We start from the raw sequence: 23,119 nt of genomic DNA on the forward strand, positions 1-23,119 counted from the left end.
AACGCTGGAGTAAATAGTAGAAAGGGTTATAGGTTGGGAGTTCTCGACTCATTCCTGCTATGGAAGCAATATCTGATCTAGGAAGTTCATTTAGCCTTTTTGGCTTCAGCTTCCATGTCAAAAATAAGAGGGTTAAACTAGATGAATTCGAAGCCACTGTCAGATCCATAAATCTATAAATTTGTACACTTTTAGAGTTGGAAGAGACCATAAACTCATCTTGCCTATCAAATATGTAAATTGGTCATTAGTAGATTCTTGAGGAAAGAGTGGCTAAACATCTGGGCCACTTAAGAACAGAATTAAGAAACACAGACATAGAAGTTCCATTGAAGAGTGTTTATTCAGAGATACAAACATACAGAAGCTTTACCATGAGGTCACCTTCTCCTTATCTCTTCAAGGCTGATGGAATATACACATCTGTCAGAATTCTTCTCTCAGAACTCCATGAGTCAACCAGAAACCAAATTACAAGTAGGTCCACAATTAACCCTCGAGGTAAGTGCCTTTGCTTTCTTATCTCCCCACCACCTTCATTTCTCTGGTGATGTGAAAGTGAAAATTCTCTGAAGCCTGGAGGAGTTCTACAAAGAGCAGAATGCACAAATGTAAATCAATCTTTCCTTCTGAAGGAGGATAAGAAGATACAACCTTTGCATGAACTGCCAAATTTAGAAGAGGTGGCACTCCTCCAAGATTCACCTCCAAATCTTTTCAAGTGCTTGCTATGGAAAAGTCCTAGCAAGGCAGCTCTCTTTTTTTTCAGTCTGGGATTTTCTTCTCCGTGGTCATTGCAAAGCTGAAAATCTTGGGAATTCCATTTTAGCCTGTTTCTGTGGTACTTTCATTGCCAACAGAGATAGTTTCAGATCAGCCTCATTTAAAAATGTGTTTTCCAACCCCCCAAAATTCTGGCATGCCAATTCTATCGGGCATTGGGAAATTTCTTTGCCTTCACTTAGCATGGACATTGGGAGAGTTTCCTGAGAGCTCTGTGCTGGAGCCATTCCAGGGTTGTAAAATGGCACAACCCGCTCTCATGACCAATATCCACATGTACACATAAAAGTATGATAAAATCAGCTTTATGTTCAGACTTATGGCAAAAGAATGGGAAAATAACAGGGAAAGGTGAACAAAACATCAAAGGTGGGCCAAGGTTTTCAGTGGAGGAAAGTGGGGCTTCCTGCTTTCCCTTAGTAACACTACTAATGGACGTTTATTGTTTCCTTACCCTTTGGCACACACTATTCCAAGTACTTTGTGTGCATTAAAACATTTAATCCTCACAGTAAGTCTATAAGGTGCTTTTATTCTTCTCACTTGGCAAATGAAGGAACTCAGGTATAAAGAGGTTAAGAGGCAGACAGGTTGGCTCAGCACTCAGGCTTTTAGCCACTACGTCTCATTGTCCCTTCAGGAGCAGGAGGGAGGCAGAGTTGGCTGAGGCATGACTACAAGGCTATCTGTATGTTCCCAAATCTTGGTAGTCTAGGGAGAACTTAACTCTTCCTTTCCACACCTCTGGGCAGCTGCACAAGTGAATGTACAAAGCGCTATCCACTATTAAAGATTTCAAGATTCCTACGTTTATAAAAATGTGGCCAGGAAAATGTGAAATTTCTTCCAATTTCTATATTCCCTCTCCTGCCCCTCCTCTACCTCTTATAGTTTTATTGCCTTCCACGTGACTAGACTAAAGTGGTCACAAACATTTGTTCAAATCAAATATATTTTAAAATGTCTGTAACACCTAAATAGCTGTGTATACACACATATCGAAATAAAAATTCAAAGTAAGTTAAATTATTTTAGGTTATTTTCCCACTTTTTAATAGAATTGGCTTCAGAATTGAAAGAAGACTTAAAGTTTATTGAATCCCATAGGTCTAGGCTGTAGGCAATATCGCCTTCCAAAGGAGTCTCTTGAGGGTCTGGGTGTGTCATAATGATTGAGGGTGGGGTCGCGCTATTTGTATTTAGTGGAAGAGCCATGGATATTAAATGTCCTATAGTATGAGGGATAGTCCCTCACAGCAACAATTTTTTCTGCCTTGAACGTCAGTGGTGCCCCAGTGATAAACACTGACGAGTTTCAAACTTCCATGTTACAGTTGAGAAACTGAGCAATAGCAAGGTGAGGAAACTTTCTTTCTTTCTTCCTTCCTTCCTTCCTTCCTTCCTCCCTCCCTCCCTCCCTCCCTCTCTCTCTCTCTCTCTCTCTCTCTTCTTTTTTTATGATTTAAGACAATGAAGATTTATTCTGTCACTGTTCTGGGGACCACAAGTACAAGGTGTTGACAGGGCAGTGCCCTCTCCAAAGGCTCTGGAGAAGAGTCCATTCAATGTTGCTCTTCTAGCTTCAGGCATTTGCTAGCAATTCTTGGTGTTCCTTGGCTTGGGGATATATCAGTCTAATCTCTGCCTCCATCTTCACATGGCATCCTCCTTTTCATATAGCATTCTCTTCCCTCAAGAAAAATTTCTTAAGGTCACTGAGCTAGTTAGTAGTGCAGCCTGAGGTAGGATCCAAGTCGATGTACGGGGGTTGCCAAAAAAATGTACCCAAGTGGACACTTTGGTCAACGTTGCTCAAGCAGTAGTTCGCCGTAATCAGAAGGGTCTGGACGCTGATGGTAACTACCTTGAGCACCTCTTGTAATTGCAGAAGTCAAATGTGACTTGTATTCATCTTTTGTTATCGGTATATATTGAGTATTACAATTTTAATGCGGTTTTTCTTTCTTAAAATATGTATACATTTTTTTGGCACCCTCTGTATTTCTAGGAAAGGGCTCTTTCTGCTACACCAAAGGGTCCATAGAGGTCAAAGCTATTTTCATAATGATACTACAACATTTGCTTTTATCACTCTCATTCTCTCACAAAGTATGCAGTGGAGTATTTCAGAAGCTGTGTGATATGTGATACTGTATAATGAAGTGTGTCAACATTCAGAAGATCTGTGAACAAATATTTTCTAAATGGCAAATGCATGATATTATAGAATCATTCTTGGATAAAAGATCCATTAAAAGTGCAAGAAGACCAATGGATTTTAACTAAGTACAAAGGGTTCATTGATTTGATTTAAGATTTCACCATGCACCTAACATTTAAGAAACTATCATTCATTGAGTTTTAGTGTACTATCTGAGAAAAATATCTACAACGAACAAGCTATTAAAATAGGTCTCCCCTTTCCAATTATAAATTTGAAGGTCACATTTTGTTCATCTGGTATTTCAACCAAAACAACATACTGCAGAGTACTGAATGCGGAAGCAGAGAGGAGAATACAGCTGTCTTACACTAAGCCAGACATTGAAGAAATTTGCAAAATTGTAAAACGATACCAATCTTCTCATGACACCAGTTTTGTTTGGGAAAATATATTCATTATTGACAAAAATTTTTATAATATATTATTTATATATTATTTATAATATATTATTTATATTAATGTGAAATGAGTTTAATTTTTAAAAGAATTGATATATATAAAATTATTCCTCAGATGATTCTGATGCTCAGACTAGCTTGAGATCATTGACACAGAGTCCTTTTTGTTGAAGAATGTCCCATTCTAATGTTGAACTGGAGGAACGATGCCAGCATCAAGGACAAGCCTAAATCGGCCTGTTGGGGACTTCAAAGATACCCTTGGCTCTGCTTCACCAAGGAGCAGAGGCAAACTCCCCAGAACTGGGGGTGGGGTGAGGAAACACCCAACGCAACTCCTGATCCATCTTGACCAAGAGAAGCAGCTGGGAATCAAACAGAGAGAATGAGCCTCAGGAGGAACACTTCCGGTTCTAGACACAATGGACAGAATTATGGTCCCAATGGGAAAAGTCCCAGTCCCAGTCAGGAGAAATGTGAGTCTCCCAGTGTCCCAACTAACTGCAAGGCCGGAGAAGGCAAAGAAGTAGCTTATAGGCCAAATCGGGGTCCCAGATGAGCATTATTTGTATTTCCAGAATGTAGACACTTTCTGGAATCAGATGGAAAACTTTTTTTTAAGTTTTAAATTCCATAGCCCTAGTTTATCTTAAAAATTGGAAAATCTGATAGAGTGGGCCTAAACTCGACTGTGGCAACAATTCTCTGGAACTACACAGCTGCTGCTGCCAACAGTTGGAGCCTGAGCTCTCTAGTGATCCAGTCTCCAGGGTGCCTCACTTGTCTAGGCTCTGGGTGGTGGGGCAGGGGGATTGCTATCCTGTTCTATCTAGACTGCTCAAAGAGAATGGGGGGATCTTTTGATGCTCTAAGAAGAAGACAGGGACTAGAGCTGTACCCGTAGACAAGATGGCCATACAGACTCAGAGTGGCATGGCAGAGCCTGCAATCTCTGGGACTCCAGGTTTGTCTGATTTGCCTGAGCAAAAGGGTTAGAGGCCAATAGTTTGATCTTTCTATTATTGATTTTCAGTTGTTGTGTTAGTAGTAGCACTAATTTTAGTTCCAAAGGGCTCAAGTTAGCTTTGGGTGATTGATTAACTACATCTTATTGGTGAATATCAGATCTCAGAGGAATCAGTATTCTCCGTGCAGTGTCTTATTTTTGTTACAGAAATGTGGAATGCTTCATGAATGTGTGTGTCATCCCTGTGCAGGGGATCTTTTCTATATTGTTCCACTTTTAAGATGTGTGCTGCCAAAGTAAGCACCATTTAGTGTCTTTTTGACATTTTTTGTGTGATCATAAAAGGAGTAGTTATAATAAACCCCCTAATACCCTCCATATGTAAGTTTCTTGCTGTGTTGCTGAATTTTCATATTCAGTCCTTGTCAAGCCAGTTAAGAAAAGCTACTTCCTCAGGTGTCAGCTGTGGATCCAAAAGCATCTACCAAAGATAAGCAGTTGTCATGGCAAAAAACAACAAACCTAAAGGTGATGGATCATGAGACTTGGTTACTGTACTTGCCTTGTGAATCTACACTGCCTTCACTCTTTACTTAACTCCACACGTAGCTTTTCAACACCATGGCCTGGGTTGTCTCAAAAGCACTTTGCTTCTCACTTTGCAGCTCCTCAAGCCAATGGCATTCAGCCATGTTATGTAGATTCCCTACTTACTAAATAATATTTCTTGGCAGTATTTATTTGTTGAAATTTGGCTTTTGTTAAAATGCATTCATGAATGCTTGGAAAATAAAAAATATACTCTAGTTGGATCTGAATTTTTTTGTTTTCTGATCATTAAAACAAACAAGTATTGAAGCAAAGCTTAGGATACAACTTCACTAAAAGCATCTCAGTTGCATGAAGTTGAATCCTGTTATAGGAAGTTGTGATATCTAGGTAATGTGATTAATTCTTCCACTGACTGATTAGATGACTTTAGTTAAGTTACTTAATTTTTCTCTGATTCCTTTGTCCAACGAGCATGAATTCCGAATAGAGCTTTAAATCTAATAAACAAAAAGACTGGTAAGAAGCCTGTAGCTCTAGCTTAAACATATTGCTTAATCGTGAGTCACCAAGTTTTAAAAACTTATCATGATTTGACTTAATTAAAAAAAATATTTTGCTATTAAGGAAATATTTTCCATACTTACAATTATTCTTTAAAACTTGACTTAATTTATTTTGAATGTATCCTCATTTACTTCGACTAGCTTTTGTTGCTGGAGTTAAGGGTTACGGGGAAGAATGCCTGCTCTTCACTTCATGTATAGTAGAGTTGCTTCAAATTGTACCCCTCAAAGAGTTTGATATGTGTCTCCTGTGTTTGCGGTGAGGGGCATCACGGACTCAAGTCTGAGTACAACCCAGGAAATGCAAGTTCAAGAAACAAGCTGGTGACCTGATCTGGCGGAGGAGTGAAAAAAAGTTACTATTGAGCAGGGATGGTCTTGTTCTCTCAATACCTGTACGATGGGCTTGTTCTCTCAATACCTGTATGTTTCCTGTGGACCTGGAATGGGCCATGCACAGAAGATACAGAGAATCAGCTGAGAGATTGTTTTGGTACTCTCTATGAGGGTTTTAAAAGATGTCTGAAAATTTATCAAACATGGCCCCCGCTTCAGAAGATGGAGTCTAATTCCCATCCTGTCGATTATGAGCTGGCTTTAGAGACTCACTCCTGCCAAGCAGAATGTGGCAGAAGTGACGTTGCATGTCTTTCAAGGGTAGACAATAAAAGACAGTCAGCTTCTGCCTCACTGTCACTCTTGGGGCACAGACTCTGGAAAACATCTGCCACCATTGAAGATGTCCGATTACTCTGAGGTAGCCATGTGGCGAGAAAGCATGAAGAAAGACTCAAGGAGCCCCTGGCCAGGTGCAACGTGTGTGAGTGAGGAAGACTTCAAAATAAGGAAACCACAGCCACCGTTTTGTTTTTGTTCCAAGAGCTGTTTGGGTATAGTTTGTTACACAGTGATAGACAACAGGGACACCGTCCATTAAGACTGCCTAAAGACATGAAGGAACATTAGTACCAAAGAAACTGGGGTGGACCCTTGGGTCTTTGGGCCATACAGAAGGAGTAAGCAACCTGTTCTCTGGTCACAGGAACTACAGATTGGGAGACAATTGCAAAATTGGAGGATTTTGAAGAACTTATAAAATAAAGTGAAGCTTTAAACTTTTTCCGTGCCCAGTGTGAAATTGGCTTATGATGGTCCTAGTCAGGAAAAAAATTTTCCTATTCCCTCTATCTCTTCTCCTTCCTTAGAGTTTTTGATTAAGCCAAGCCAAACATTGCCAAAAAACATTTTAATAATTTTGAGATGGAGAAACGATTTCTAAGCATGACCCACAAAACCAAGAAGCCACAAAGGAAAAGATTGACAGATTTGAGTAAATAAAAGTGTAAAACTTTTGAACAGCAAAATATCATATGTTTTAAAAAGTTAAAAGGTGAGCAACAAATGGGAAAACTACTGATAGTATGTAACAAAGGATTAATTGCACATAATATATAGAATTCCAACAAATCAGTTAGAGGAACATAAACAACAAGTAAAAGACAAGGAAAATCTTGATGGAATATGGAGAATTAGTCAAGAACTATATGAACATATATTCAAACTCACCAATTATTAATGAAATAAATTTAAATTTATTTAATTAAATTTGCTGTACTTCAAATTTGTATTCGTTTCCTGGGGCTGCTGTAACAAAGTGCCACAAACTGGGTGGCGTAAACAATAGAAGTAGATTGACTCACAGTTCTGGAAGCTAGACGTCCGAGATCAAAGTGTCAGCAGGGTTGGTTCCTCTGAGGGCTGTGAGGGAGAGTCTGTTCCAGGCCTCTCCCCGAGCTTCTGGTGGTGTGCTGGCAATCTTTGGCTTTCCTAGTTTGGAGATGCATCTCTCTGATATCTACCTTCATCTTCACATGGTGTTCTCCCTGCATTCATGTTGGTCTCTGTGTCCAAATTTGCTCTTTTGATAAGGACACCAGTCAAACTGGGTTAGGGCCCACCCTGATGACCTCATTTTACCTGATCATCTCTTTGAAGCCCCTATTTCCCACTAAGGTCACACTCTGAGGTCCTGGGAGTTAAGACTTCAACATATCTTTTTTAGGGGACACTTTTCAAGCATAGTAGCCTTTCACTAAGAAAAGCAATAGTATTGAATATTGGAAGCTGTGTGGAACCAGCACTCCTATATACGGCTGATGGAATGTAATTTTGGTATACATTTTGGAGAAAAACTTGCTAGTATCTCTCAGGATGATATATTCTAAATGTACATATCCTTTTCTCCCATAATTTCGCTTTTATGAATGTAGCAAAATCTAAACTAGGCAAAGTCAACATGAAAAAGAGAAGTTTTGAAGGTAACATGGCCAGAGAAATGGGAAAGAGGATGTGTTAGATATGGCCACTGTTTTAGTATTAGCCGGTATTATGGTCAAGTGGACTTCAACCTCAAATCTCAAAGTTGTTCTTCAACAATGAATACTGACAGACTCGATCTATAATCCTCTGAATAGCTCATTTGGGAATGGAGGGGATAACTACTTCATTTTTCTCTGGCTCTTTCCATTCACGTAACCTTCTGAGCAATATCTGACTAACACGGCCAGATTTAGAAAATAAAAACACAGGACACCCAATTAAATTTGAATTTCAGATAAACAATAAATTTGTTTTCAGTGTAAGTATGTCCCATGCAATATTTGAGACCTGCCATACTTATACTAAACAAATTGTTCATTGTTTATCTTAAATCCAAATTTAACCGGACATCCTGCATTTTATCTGGCAACCTGATACCTGACCCCAAACTCCACACAGCAGGTGGGCGTGGCCCTTGGGGACATGATGCTATGGTGTGATTTCAGTGTATACTTCATTCAGGCATCTTCTCAATTGTGCTTTTTCAGGAACTTTTAAAACAGCAAAAACAGAGAGCAAAACATGTGACAATTGCAGCAAAAGATGTCACAGGAGCTGGTCTCATGTAAATATTATGTTAATTAAAACAGATGAGTCTGGAACATAAACAAAATAACTGCAGGGGGGCTGGTTTTTGTTCTGGCTGACTTTCTTAATATAGTAACTCAGTTCCCATCCTGTTAGCACTCTTCCCTTATCAAACATTGAACTGGGGTATAAGGAAGTTTAACTTACCAGTGATTGGAGATCTGTTTTCTAAACACTTGAAACAGATGGTTTACTGTCTGAAAAGCATGCTTCTTTTCAGGGAATGTAATGTTGAGCTTGGTTATTTCAGGAAAAATGTTTTGTTGCAGCTCGTGTATTGACATTAGGTTTGCCACACTGATGAGCAGTTTCCCCTCTCTCTGTTTCTTCCATTGAGTTTGCCTACAGGGCAAAGGTCTTATTTTTAATGCTGCACGCTTGCTTCTGAGACATTGTATTGGGCAAAAGCCCAATACTCTTCCCATGCAACTTCTCACAGCTTCAGAAAAAGAGCAATAACTATGCAGAAGGTTTTTTAAAATGCACGTCAGTTCAGAGTGTGCAGTTGATAGTTAGACACTACCAGCTGAGCTGCAGCGAACTTAACAAACAAACAAAAATAGTGTCCTTTTTGCCCATTTTGGGAGGGTCGGGGATCCAAGCCAGGTCACGTGTTGCATTTAGTTGTCATGTCTCTTTAGTCTTTTTAAAGTTCCTCAGTCTTTCTTTACCTTTCATTGATGCTTTTAAAGAGTGCAGTCTGGTTATTTTGTAGAATGTTCTTCAAGTAGGTTCATGTGATATTTCCTCATAATTGGCCAGGATATATTATACGTTTTAGGCAGGAATACTAATAAGGGGTTACAACTGAATTTTCTAACACCATTTTCGTGCTGTGCAAAAAAGTTGGCTGTATCCCATGAGTGAAATTTTTCTGCTGAAGCCGTGGGGTTTCATGCCTCCCACCAAAAGAAAAAAAAAAATCTCAATTTAACTGAGTGGCCTAAACTTTTCATAAGATTCTCAGAATCACATTTAAGAGTAAAAACAAATTTGGATGTCTGTGCTTTATTCTGGGCTTTATTCTCAGGACAAGATGAGCACTTTGGATCTGTGTGAATGGTCTGAGGGAGGTTACGAGAGAACAGGGACTGGTTCCTGTAAACTGACAGTTCGGGAGAGTGAGTCGGAGATAATCGCATAATCCATTTATAACCATCCAAGTTAACAAGCTCTCACCTTCTCCAAATAGGACCCTTCTTCACAAATAGTCACTTCTGCGCAAAAGTGGGCTCTCATCCATGGTACTGCAGTCACATGCAGCCAGTCTCATGGCATTATTTTCCTGCAACAGCACAAACATCAACTCACAGTAGGAGCACTATTAGGAACTGTGACATATTATTCCATGTATAATCTGAGCTTTGAAAATAATTTCCGCTCTCCCCCACCCTCACACCAAATAGCTGGCAGCTGTGTGTGCCCAATGCAATCCCAGACGATCAGTAGACTAGAAACTCCTAGAACAACTGTGGCTGGTTCTGTGCTGCCGTGCTCAGGTCAGACCACATATGGAGAATGAGTCCAGGCACCACACTGTGAGAAACATCCATAAATGGAATTATTTACAGAAGAGAATGAATGCATTGCAAAAGAATTCAACATTGAGACTAAGAATGGCTTTTCAGGCCTTTTCAGTTCAGTCTTGGCCTAAACCCCAACTTGGGTTCAGCTCCCTTTCCTCCATGACTAGAATACTTGTCTTGCTCATCTTATCAGTTGTCCTGATAATGAGGGACAAAGGCTGTGCTCCTTGCTGACGCACTTGCCAGATATAGCCTGTCAGCCAGGACATCAGAGGATTCCCCCAAAAGAGGTACAGGATGATTGTCTGATGGAAGGAATTGAGTCCACCTGGGACTGTATTTATGCCCTTCCATTCCCACATTCTGCCATAAGAATGAACTTCCTTCCAGAACAGGTAGCAGGGTCTGTCTGTCGTCCAACAGGCCTGTTACCCACTCAGGGGCAGGTCTACACCCAGTGCAGGCTTTCCATGTATTTCCATCTGACTAACGGAGCTCACTGTGTCTGGACATGTGTTCAGACACACACTGTTGCAGGAAATTACTAACAGTGGATCCAGAAGGACAAGAGAGCTATTTGCAAACTGAGACGCTGTCATGAAGATGGATTAGATGTGTATGTGCAGCCTTAAGAGTCATGAACTGGGACATTATGAGGGACACAAAGAAAGACTTCAGTTCCATATAAGGAAAAACTCTCTAACAACTGTCTACCTACCTCCGTCTCTCCTGCAGTGACTTTTGAGCATAAGGAGCTACACTATTTATTAAACTGAGTACAGTTGATGTAGAGCCCTTTAAAAATGGAATAGGTGCCCTTAAGAAGGTAGTGCGCTCCCTTCTCTTTATTAACATTTACTAATTATTTGCAAGAAATGAGAAAGGCTTTGGTGGGCTGCTGGAGAGAGGGGGGCCCACCACATAACTTTTAAAAGTCCCTTCTAAGTCTGAGATTCTATGAGGTTCAATAATCAAATTTCAGTGAAATTTAGCATAAATATTTTTCCCAAAGTAATTGTTATTTAACTGCCTCATTCTAAACTCAAAGAAGAAATATTTCCCAGTTATTGAGACAAAAGAACCAGTTTCATTTTTGATGTGTGTGTCTGGCATTCATGGGATTTACAGAAAGTTGTGTAAAATGGGAGACCTGTACAACAACAGATTCTCACTCTGGTGAGATCACTTAGAAGCTAAAACCAACTGATTGTTTCTTCAGGCCATATTCTACTAATATAGCAGGAAGCTTGACTCCATCTGCATATACTGTGAAATGGAAACAAACAAACAAAAAAGCAAAGGAGAAAAGCAAAAAAGATTTCATCTCAAGGAAAAATAAGTTGCAAATGATTATCATCAAAATAATGTTTCCATTTTATTTAACAAGATAACTCTGAATGTACACATTTGATTTATGAACACAGTGTAAAATATTTATTCCCACCTTCCTTTCATCTGGTAATCCCTACATAAATTTGGACATAGATAATGAACAAGTTTTACACACAAAAATGAATGTCCTTCAGCTGCTTGGTGTGACTGTGGTATTAGATGATTTTCCATGTTTGTGGACATCGGTTAGGTGGGCACGAGCGTGTCCATGTCCTCCCTGCAACCAGGCCAGACACTCACAGAACCAGTGCTCGTGTGTGACAGAAGCATGCTGATCACAACAAACCTCACCAGGTCATTCCCTGATGCGGTTATACCCTTATGGGCATGTTTCCACACCCAGAAACACCCTTTTCTGTGGCAAGGGTACAGCATTATCTACTATCCTTCTATCTAATGTGTGAAATCAAATGTGTTTGTTGGGGGCAAGAAGTCACAGTAGTGTTCCTTTTTCACCAGATGACAAAGGGTCAAGTACAACACATGGTGACTCTTTGAAAAGATCCACAATCCTTAAAAAGGGCAACATCCTTTCTGTGTTACAGATGAATTGTACATGGTTTTGCCACAACACTGTGGGGCTGAACAGGCTGCCGTGAGTCCAGTAAGAAGTAATATGTGAAATCCCTTGCTATGAAAATATCTTTTACTTAAAGAATATGGATTCGAAAGAATACCAAAACAATTATTGACAGTTCTGGGAAAAGTATTTACCATTAATGTCCCAGGTCAAAAATTATACACAGGGAAAGAACTGGGCACTTGGACATGGACATTTTGGGGAATGACTATGTGAACAATTTTTTACACTTAGAGAGTCATTGGTCCAATTACAAATGGATTTGTCCAATCAAGTCTCTGAATTGGTGGGCCGATGAAGGCAATGGATACAGTCAGAGGGGCAGCACCTAGTTTGGAAGTGAAAAGCCCCCATTAAATGCCAAACAGCAATCCACAGTCCCTCACAGCCTGACAACATTTGCCTCTAACAGGAAAATGACAGTGTCAACTCATGAAACCACATGACAAATTATTAGTTAAATATTTTCTGGAACACCTACACTTCAGTTAAAACTGTCCATATTTACAAATTAAAACTCGCCATATTTACAAATCAGTAAACATGGCAAGGGGCTCACAGCATACTTATAAGATGCAAATATACAAGGTGGTGGTAAGTTTATGGCAAGGCTCCCTAAAAATAACAGGAAATTCTGATGCAGAAAGAGAGAGTGAAAATGCAGGCCATGTATTGTAAAGGAGTCATACTCTGAGGAAGGTACTATTTGAAAAGCACAGAAAACTATTACAGTCAAGAGGGAATCACAAACATAAAAATAAAATATTTGGTATTCTACACTATATTACAAAAATAAATATATCCATCAATAAATAGCAGGACACCTAGAAACTTTTACATGAATATTTTGGTTGTTGGTGGCCCAAATCCCTCTGCTCCAATTTTCCTTGAGAGCCATCTGGGTTTATCAACTTCGGTGATGACAATTCAGCCATAAACGTGTAAAAAAGACTGGTGTGGGATGTAGCCAAGGCCTGTGACTCTATTTTTCCAAGGATGTGATAATTTCATGGCTTCGCATGAATGCAGCAATGTTGGAGAGCTGCAGGCATGCTGCGAGAGGCCTGATGGGAGCTGGAAGGACTCTATTTATAGTTTATGTCTTTTCAATTTTTGATGAGAAGAAAGAAAAAAAAAAAATGCCACTAGCACTATTTGAATAACCAATATGTGTCTTTCTGCACCCTCTTTCCATAGGGAGGAAGAAATCATAAAGGTGCATGTTTATACCTGGACTGTGGTAAAAGGAGAAGCATCTGTGATACGCAGCCTGATCTCAGGCAACCTAGACGTTTACGTCTCCTTCACAGGAGAGTGATTATAAGTGCCTGAGACAAGGTTTCTCCAAGAACCTGGCAAAGTCGTTAGAGGGCATGAGGAAAACAGGGCCTGTACATCTTATGTTCTAGCATGAGGGTGCTAAGAGCAGCAGGGTGCCAGCACCCGCAAGCATGGCTCCCGAGAGCGGACTGTTAGTTTTCAGGAATTTTGCAAGCCATTTGACGTCATATTGGTAGCTTGAAATAGGCCATGGTAGGAGTATTTATACCACTGAGATCCACACACCAGAGCGTATTTGCTGGCTGTGAAGCATTTACCAGCATACCACATATTTTAGACATAAAGAAAATTTTACTTGATCTTTTTCTAACCAACGCTATCTTGTTCAGCCAACATTTTAATGTATGTCTATTACAGTGTCCTTTAGAAAGGATAAGAAGTACCATAGAGTATATGAGTATACAGTGTGTACCGTGCCTGTAAAGGGTGCACCAATCCCACTGAGGGCTCTAAGCGTGTCTATCCAAAGCCACTTACACACACACACACACACACACACACCATTATATGTGGAGGCTACTCCATAAATGAATGATTCTGAGTTGCATGGCCAACTCAAATTGTCTCTCACTGTATACTCACTGATGGTGAGAATATCACTTTTTTGGGACAATGAATTCCCCAGCATCTGCCCTCTGTTTGCTCTCAGAATCTGTATATCCAGATGTATAGAGGTGAGGTCCAAATTGGGCAAAATGTCCTTCAAAATAGCTTCCTTGGCTCTATTTACTAGTGCAATATGAGTTTATAACCCCAAGAGTTTTCTGAAAGGGATGCCGATGGTTTCCCAGGGCAAAAAAAAAGAAAATGCCAGACTTCTTAAGGAAGAATTCAACGGGGTGAGTGGGGGACAATGTACTGGAAATCACATTCCTGATTGTAGCGTGAACCATCTGTGTCATCTGCCTGGAGGTGTCAGAACTGTTGGAGAATTGCTCTGCTCTGGTTCTTCCTGCAGAAAGCGCGTGATCTTGCATGAGTGGGACACAGGGAGGTGGGGGGTGGGGGCAGACAAGACCACATCAGAGTCTCAGTGTCCTTCCTACTGGCCAACTACTGGGGACCTACCAGACCATTCCTATCAGGAACACTTCCCAGGCCCTTAGTTCTGGCCAGTTCCAAAACAGGAAGAGTGCAGAATGGGATGGCTACAGGGTCTCTACCATGGGGCAAACCTGATTTCAAACTGCAGGCTTAGCTTTCAAGTCATTTGCTTGTGTGCCTATTTATTAGTTTATTTAGATAGATCCATTTGGATTCTCATTTCCTTTTCCTTAAGCATTCTTCATGAACAAAACTTTATATAACGGATATTATTAAAAGAAAATCAAATTAAATATCAGGGCTTTAAAAATCTAGAAATGAGAGCACTAACTCCATTCATTCAGAAAGAAATGCTTTCAGGTATTCCCTTCCAGCTCACAGGAGGAGCAATGAAGGCCAGTGAAGAGAAGGGACACGGAAATGGGATAAAGAGGAAAGAGGGAAGAGGTAAGGTGGGAAAAGCAAGAGGAGAGGTGCAGAGGCAATGGAGAAATACTAAGAATTGATGAAAAATAGTACGAAGCGAAGATCCAACAGACAGATCCCTTCTGATTTTCCTCCTCTTTGTCTTTGATAATTTTATTTTGTCCAAAAGATTTCATTCTCCAATTAGAATTGCTTATAATTTTACAAAACACATCCTATGATAGTATTTAGGTCATTTTCCTCTCCTCCCCTATGAGCCGCCTTCCACCTCCTCAACCCTCTGCAGCAATAAAGGTCAACACACATGGCCTTGCTTTCCTATTTTCTCAGGAACAGGTGTCACCCTGAAGTTTTTCTTTCTTGACCAGGCACTGCCCTGTTGAGCACACTGTAGCCCCATGGGTTCATTCTTTGCTATTGTACCTTAAGACCACTGCCTCTCAAAGCCAATTGGTTTGTCTCAATAACCCATCTCCTCAAACCTGCAGCATCCTTTACTAGGCTCTGCTGCTCTGAGCAATAGCAGAAACTCAACTGACAAAAGCCACGCCTACATTCCTAATACTATTTAGGAAATGTAATACTTCCTAGGATGGTTAAATTCCTGGTGCAAATGATCTTGACATGAATCCTACTCAGAGAGGAGGTGACTGAGAACATACCAGTGGCGTTTAATACACATTTGATTGAGTCATACACGTGTGTGAGTCTAATCCATTTCTATGGAACCAAAAGACTTTTATAAGTTTCTCTATGTACACATATACATACACAAATACCTTATCTTTCTACACCATATATCTGCATAGGGGTTGTTGTTTTCAAATTGATGTAGATGACAAGTAGTATGGGCTTGCCACTTGCTGTTAGAGATGGCACTGCCAGGAAATGACAAGTCCAAAGAAAAACAGATTGGAAGGGATGAGACTGTATAGCAAAATATGCATTTCCTTCTCCAAACTGACCTATGCCTTTCCCTAAGGTAGCAACTGCTATGATCTGTACACCCTTATTAAATAATCTTATTAAATAAGAACACAAAATATACACATTTACAGTTATTAAATAAGCTACACGACTCCTTTTCTATCTACAGCCACACTCAGAGACAGCCATGCCTTCATATTTAAACTTGTAGGTGACAACACCTTTATCTAAATAGAGGATAGAGATGGGCTCTAGCTTGGTGGGGACACAGCAAGCTTTGGAAGCCTTCTGGGAATTCTTGAGATGGACCAAGGCCTGGATAATTGCATGTTTTGTGGGTGTGAGATGCTCTGCCAGGGGGTAGTTGCAAACACCACGGCATTCATAGGCTTCATATCCCGGTGGGGCGATGATCCAAGAGTCCCAGCCAATCTCCTTGAAATCGATGTAGAGCGGGGTCTTCTTGCAGTAATTTCCTTTGGCATTCCTTCTGATGCGGGCAGTGGAGTCATAGATGATGTTTGACCTCATCTGCAGCAAAGCCTCTTCCCCAGGTCCATCGGAATAACCGTCCAGGCCCAGGTTGTCCAGCTCCAGAAATTGCTCATGGATGATCATTTCATTCAGTTCCTCCTTCCGTTCCTTCTCACTGCTTTGGTCATCAGAAAACACAACAAGCAAAGGGTCATGCTTATTCCGGGCACTGGTGTCTATTTCCAGTTGTCCCCTGGCAGTGTCCTCTGTTCTGTCGTGTCTGCTCTCAATGTGGATTTCCAGCTGGTGGGTGGATGAACCTGACTTTTGCCAACGTCTGATGGCATTGGTGACATCAAAAGTCTCCCACTCACTGTTGGTTCCATAGATCTCCTCTGACACCAAGACCAGCATGTTTCTTTCACCTTCAATGTCCCTGTTGTCCTCTAGGACTTCAAAAATGGTAATTTTTCGGTCTACTCCTTCATACATCATGCGATCTCTTTGCACCAGTGTGTACAACCTGAGTTCAGCCATGATGACCTCTTCATGGTGAGGGATGGATACATTGAAGAGGAGAGGGTATTTTCGGAGCCCATGGAAACTGGTTGGTTGGGAAAACAGATCTGGAAAAATAAAAGACAAAAATCAGATTTGCAGTATGTTGCAGAGAAAAGCAGATACTTATTTATGTCATCAGAGGGCCTGTCCATGAGGGGGCTTGAGACAACGAGAATGAGGAGATATTGGTGAAAACTAAGAATGTTAGCATTCTTTGAAAATACTGAGAGGTCAATGGTAGAATGCTAAACTGCGTTAAACTGCCACGACTGAAATGGAAAATGGCAGCCTAATGAACAGCAGAAAACTCACCCAGCCTTGCTTGCATAGCCTGTCAGCCACAGAATTATAGAACTTGGCAGGGCCTTGGAGACTATGGGCAAGCCCTCAATTTTTCTAACCAGGGAAGAGCTAGCAAATGAAATGTGTGGTGGTGGTTCTTTTCTTGAAGTTTTTCAAGGATGAGGCCTTCATGGCTTGTCATATTTCCATTTGTAACTGGTGGAGATCCCACGTAGTTGTCTGGGCACTGGTCTTCCTGAAGACCTCCATCTAGACCAGGGGATGGTAAACTATAGCCCACGGGCCAACAGTTTTTGGAAATAAAGCATTATTGGAACACAGCCTCACCCATTCGTTTCTGTATTGTCTGTGATGACTGTTGCACTATGATGGCAGAGTTAAATAGTTGTAACAGAGAACATATGGCCCATAAAAACTAGAAATGTACTATCTGGTCCTTTATAGGAAAAGTTTGCTGACCCCTGATCTAGACACTTAAGCCTGACAAGGTCAAGAAGACAGCCATAAGCCACGGGGGTCACAGCAGTTGATTTTGGGTGTGCATTATATTGGTCAATGGAATGAGTTTAAACTTTCTAGAATGGCTCCCAGAACCAACTATAACCAGGTCTTAACCTCTTGATGCAGTCATTACTCCCATTCATCATCTTCAGTGCATGGAACATTGCAGTTGCTCAATTGGTATTTGTTGAAAGACTAAATACATTGCAAATCCTCCTGTTTAAAGTAGACTGATATCTTTACCACTTGCCAAAACACTCCTTTGCTTTACTGTATATTGCACCTTTGGCTAGATTCTTCTGATCCTTGGAAAGCCCTATTCCCTCACCTCCACCTACCTAGCTGTGACCCCTCCCTGGGGAACCTTCCTTTCCTCACCTCCCTGGAAGTTTACTTCCCTCTCAGTCACTTGAGTGCTTACTCTCTACCTCTCCTTTGACCTTTGCCATTTACATCCTTGTATTTCAGTTGTCTTTTTGTGAATGGATGTTCCCAACTAGACTGTCATCATGCTGGCAGGTACCACAGCTTAAAGTTCCTTGTATGCCTTCAATCTGCCACGATGCCCTAAACAGAGACAGAGCTTTGAACATATTGATTAGTTGATGATTCTGGGCATCAGACCAAATTGATTGATGGGTACAACATATGTCTTTATTACCTCAAGTAGCTTGGGAGTTGTCCCCACCCCATTAGAAGAATGGAGGGGACTTGACTCCCTATGGACAAGGAACATTTGAAGACCAAAAATAGGGGGGTAGACTGGTTGCTTGACTCATGAGAAAAGTGCAGAATAAAAGCTCACAGTAGTGAGAGGAAGGGATCACAAAGGAGCATAAGGCAACTTTTGGTGGTGATAAATATGTTCACCATCCTGATTCTAGTATGGTTTCAGTGGCTGTTTACATATGTCAAAACCTAAATTGCACCCTATAAATATGTGCAATTTATTGTATGTCAATTATACTTCGATAAAGCTGTTAAAAATAAGTTCACTGTGCATGTTCAAATGTAGTAGCTAATAGACAGAGGAGACGCATTTCTGAACAAATTTCATGTGCCAGGTGCTCTGCAAACATTGTTTTATTTAACTCTTACAATGTCCCTACAATGCAGGTATTGCTACTCTGTTCATTTTACACCAAAAGAAATTGAACCTCAATGCATAAAATTGACTTCCCCCAGATGACAGCAGACCAGTGGTAGGAATAGAAGTCAGGCTTTTTCCACCTTGGAAGTGGCAAGTGTTTTCCCTTGATTAGCTAGGTTTGGAGGGCTTGGGAGTTTGTTTTGTTTTGTTGGTCTGACTCCTAGGCGGCTGCACTGAGCAAACCTAAGAGAGACAATGGTAGCCAACAGTGCAGGATTTGTGTCCTGGGGGGCTGAGCATTTTCACCCACGGGGGTGAGGGGGGCCTGGATTGTCCACAGACAGATGTACTGCCCTTGCTGATCTCTAGTAACTCTGTAAACCTCACTTCCTGACCTGGAGCATCCAAATCCTCCCAGGGAAAAGTAGGAACTGAAAAACTCCTCTTTTGCAGGGAATGCGAGAATTTTCCCACTCACCCTGAGCCAGGCACTAGGGCTTAGCTCCGTGCTCAGCAATGTTAGGAAGGAAGTGTTCCCATCAGGAGGAGGCTGTTCATTTTCTATTCAGACCCACCTCCAAAGGACTCCGTAATTCCAGCTTCCCATTTCCATTATGTTACTAAAGCACATAGCCAATATGTTACTAAATATTAGAAATTTTGATTGTCAACTACATTTTTAAGGCGAATGGTATCTCTAGGACTGAGGGATACCTACTCACCATGTTCTCTAATGCCTAGAATGTAGGCAATTCATTAGTAATAACTGATGTTTGTCCCACTTTTCATAGCAAATGGAATGTTTCTTACTCATAACTTTTTTTAAATTGCTCAATTGTGTTATACAGTATATTATCCCCAGTTTACAGATGAGGACATTGAAGTTCAGAGAAATTACCTGCAACTGCTAAGTCAACCTGTTCTCAAAATTCCAAACCCTGAGCTATTTCTTTGACACTACCTTTCTCATTTAAGAATATCTAGCCAATATCGATCTAAACCCTTTTTTGTACCTGGTTAATGATTATAAAAGCATAATTGGGAAATAGTTTTTCTGAACCCACAGCTTTTACCATAGACATTAGATGGGTTTTTGTTGTTGTTTTTAGCTACTGAATAAAGATCTGAGAGAAAAAAAAAACCACACTTTTCCAGCTGATATTCAAAGCTTGTGCATTACTCTTCATAAGACACAGAAATAAGCTGGATAATTAAGTGGGCCATGCACACTTCCTGGAAACTATAAACAGTGTTTCAAGGATATATTTGTCATATCAAGTGCAGCAAAACTTTAGGAAGAATCTCTCAAATACAAGTTTCCTTCCTGTTTGAACAGTTCTTAAATAAGGTCACAAAATGGAAACGCATCCAAAGTTTGAGCAGAACACAAATCACAACTTTCTATTTTTTTTCGTCTATTTTCATTTTAAGTAAAAGTTGACAAATTTTTGTCAATCAAAAGCCACGTGGAAACTGAAAAATATAAAGGTATAGTAGTAGACCAACATTAAGTTTTTTGTGTTACTTGCTGTCCAAATTTTAAAAATTTAAAGACTCAGTTACAATGTCAAAATGGTACATACTTCATCATGGCTTTGGATTAAAAGATATTCTTTAATACCTCTTAATACAATTTGGAAAATAAGCATAAAAATGATATAGACCCTAATGTGCATTGTTTTGTGTATCTGTCTACACACACCCTCCTATGAATGTATTTACCTTTATGGTCTACATTACTCCCATACATTGTAAATTTACTTATCCCTTCTTGAAAAAAATAATCCCAGCCAAATTTCATCAGTAAAATGTAAACTTACCTTCATTCTTGAAACTCCTAATGATGTTGGCAGATGGCATAGAGGTCCGGTCCGTTGCAAATTTGTTGTAGAGTTCCAGCATGTACTCTGGTGGGTCCACCTTGGCTGAATCCTGCAGAGGGATGTCAGACAGGTTCAATGTCTTGAGAAACTCATCCTTCATACTCTGCAGCAGTGTGTCAAAGTCAACACCGTCTTGCTCTGAGAAGACATCATCGAAGAGGGGCATATCTTCTTCCAGAGGTGAGTGCTCCAGGCTCATGATGGGGCTGCCAGAAACAGAGTGAGCCGCCAGGCAGAGGAGAGCACACAGCTGCAGGGCCAGAGAACCCATGACTCTACTCAAGCCCCCAGGCCAACCCAGGAAGGTTTAGCTCTCCTAGGCTCTAAGTGGCAGTTTTATCTTGCAGAGCGTAAATGTCTCATGTCATTGGAGACAAGTTTGGAAACCCTTCCCCTCTCTCTCCCTCCCCCTACCATTCTTCCTCTTCCTCCAAAAGTCAGGTTGCAGTAATTGGATAACAAAATCCCCTATAGGGGCCTAGCCTTTCTTATCTCTCTAGTGTAAACTTGTGCACTAGATTTTGTTGCTATCTCCCAATCCCTTTTTCTTTTAATGAGCATTTTGTAAACATTTCCACATTCTGACACTGGCTAAGAGATAGGACAATTTTCTCCTTGCAAAGGCTCTGCTTTTCTTCCTTTCAATTCACTTCCTTTTGGCAGGAATGCCTAAATTCTGCTTTTACGCTACTCGGTTTCACACATGCCTGTAACAGATATGAAGAATCAACACAATACACATCAATGGCGATATGTATTAATTTGAGTGATGGGGTTCCTTCCTCCCGTACAATTTCTGAAGAAAGAGCAAATATCCAACATCTCCAAGTTAAGTTAATAGATATAAATGAATTTATATATATTTTACAATCTTACATTTCGCAGCAATAGGAAAGCGTAAACTTCGTGGTCAATAGCCTTTTTTGTAGAGATTTGATTAGGCTGAAATAGCTTTTGAAAAATACGGAGGGCGCTTTATTACAAAAGCAACTAAAATTTATTGGGTGCTTTCCTACAAACAGACGTTGTGCTAAGTGCTTGATATGTACCACCTAGTGTGTTCCATGTAATTACCTTACTATTATCCCCACTGCTGATACGGATCACTAAGGTTCAATAGCTTGTCAGAGGTCACAAAGCTACACAGCGATAGAGCCAGGATTTGAACCTAAGCAGTCTGACTTTCATGAAGAAAACGATCAGACTTCTTAACTAGTATTCCCCTAAACTGGGATATGATCAGTGACGCTGAAAGGCTGACTAAGCCCCAGCCCAGCCTTTCCCCAGACAGTCCACAGTCAGGAGGCAAGCAACAATTTGCAAGTTCTTTACCCAGGCAATGAATTATTAAGATGATCAAAATCTCTGCCAAATCTATCTTCATAGCTAAATCAAATTGATCATTAAATGGCTCCAGTAAAAGCTTGGAGGATACCATTATGAGGCAAATGAAAAATGCCAGAGGCCTTGGTCTGAAAAACAATGGTAGAATTAACTGTGTGCCTGGTTTAGGAAAGACAATCAAGTTCATCTCACTTTCCAACCCCAATCAGTGGTGGTAGCAGCGTGATGCAGTCAGGATGGTCCTGTCAACAACTGGGGGGAGAAGGGGGTTGCTCTTGCCACTGAGGCAGTGGAGCTGGTGTCTCCCTGATGTGCTCAGAGCAGTCCCTGTGTGATGATTCAGGGCCCCTGACATTGTGTGCAGAAGGCTTTATACTTGTACATGGCAATACTCTCTTAGTTTATGAGTTAAATTTTCTGCATTTACCCCAATACATTAGCTACAGTATCTCCACTTTTTTCTCTAGGCTCCCTAAGGTTTATAGTCGTCTTTTGATTCTTTTTTCTCCCAAAGTGCAAAATTTTACAGCAATATTTTGAATTGCCATAGAAAGATAAGGACTTTGAGGGGGAAAAAAAAATCTGTCCTCGAAATTGTCCATTTGTTTAGTAGTTGTTGGTTTTGATTCAGTGCTCTATTCCAGTTGAAGTTGCTGCTCCTACATTAAAAAGACAAGTATAGACTGAAAATAGATTATACCCTAAACAGATCCACAAGTGAGTGAGTCCAGGGGCCCGTCCGCGTCCTGCGGGTGGTACGCTTTAACATGAGGTTTCTGACAGCATGCCAGCAGGGCTCCTGTATCACGTCCTGCATCAAAACAAGCCCCCGTTTATCTTCACACACACACAGATGTCAGCGCACACTCCCAATCTGTACATGGCAGGCATGTGCGTGTAACTGCCACAGGACAGCAGAGTAAGTGGCAGACCTTATGACCCAGGCGCACCGGTTTCAAAGGTCAGGAGAGATGGGCATCCCACTTTGCAGAGTTCCAGTTCTTTGCATTCTCAGGGGTAAGACATGCAACTGAGCTGTCACTGGCTGCCCTGTACTTGCGTCAGAGTGACTATGGGGTTAAATAGTTGGGTTAGTTTCTCATCAAAAAATGTTTATATTTTAAACTGATTTAAAGGTAGAAGAGGAAAATGTCTACCACCACATCTCAATGCTTATGGTTTCTTGAAATGCAAGGTGTGTAAGCCCCACACCTCTGCTGGGGTGGATGAGGGAGGAGATTGGACTTTGTGCATGGAGGAAGGGGACATAATC

At 40.8% G+C, this 23,119-nt stretch overlaps 1 protein-coding gene and 1 pseudogene across 1 annotated transcript; both read right to left on the minus strand.

The window, feature by feature from the left end:
• Positions 1 to 4,577: 4,577 nt before the first annotated feature.
• On the minus strand, positions 4,578 to 4,676 carry LOC141571950 (U6 spliceosomal RNA; annotated as a pseudogene).
• A 6,654-nt stretch (positions 4,677 to 11,330) lies between these two features.
• BMP10 (bone morphogenetic protein 10) lies at positions 11,331 to 20,837 on the minus strand. The gene is made up of 2 exons (XM_019718378.2): positions 20,440 to 20,837; positions 11,331 to 16,790 (listed from the first exon to the last, which is right to left on the minus strand). The coding sequence occupies exons 1-2, from the start codon at positions 20,771 to 20,773 to the stop codon at positions 15,850 to 15,852; spliced, it is 1,275 nt and encodes a 424-aa protein (XP_019573937.2). The 5' UTR covers positions 20,774 to 20,837; the 3' UTR covers positions 11,331 to 15,849.
• Positions 20,838 to 23,119: the final 2,282 nt, after the last annotated feature.

Source organism: Rhinolophus sinicus, linkage group LG05 (assembly GCF_036562045.2).
Source record: "Rhinolophus sinicus isolate RSC01 linkage group LG05, ASM3656204v1, whole genome shotgun sequence".
Classification (NCBI taxonomy): Eukaryota; Metazoa; Chordata; class Mammalia; order Chiroptera; family Rhinolophidae; genus Rhinolophus; species Rhinolophus sinicus.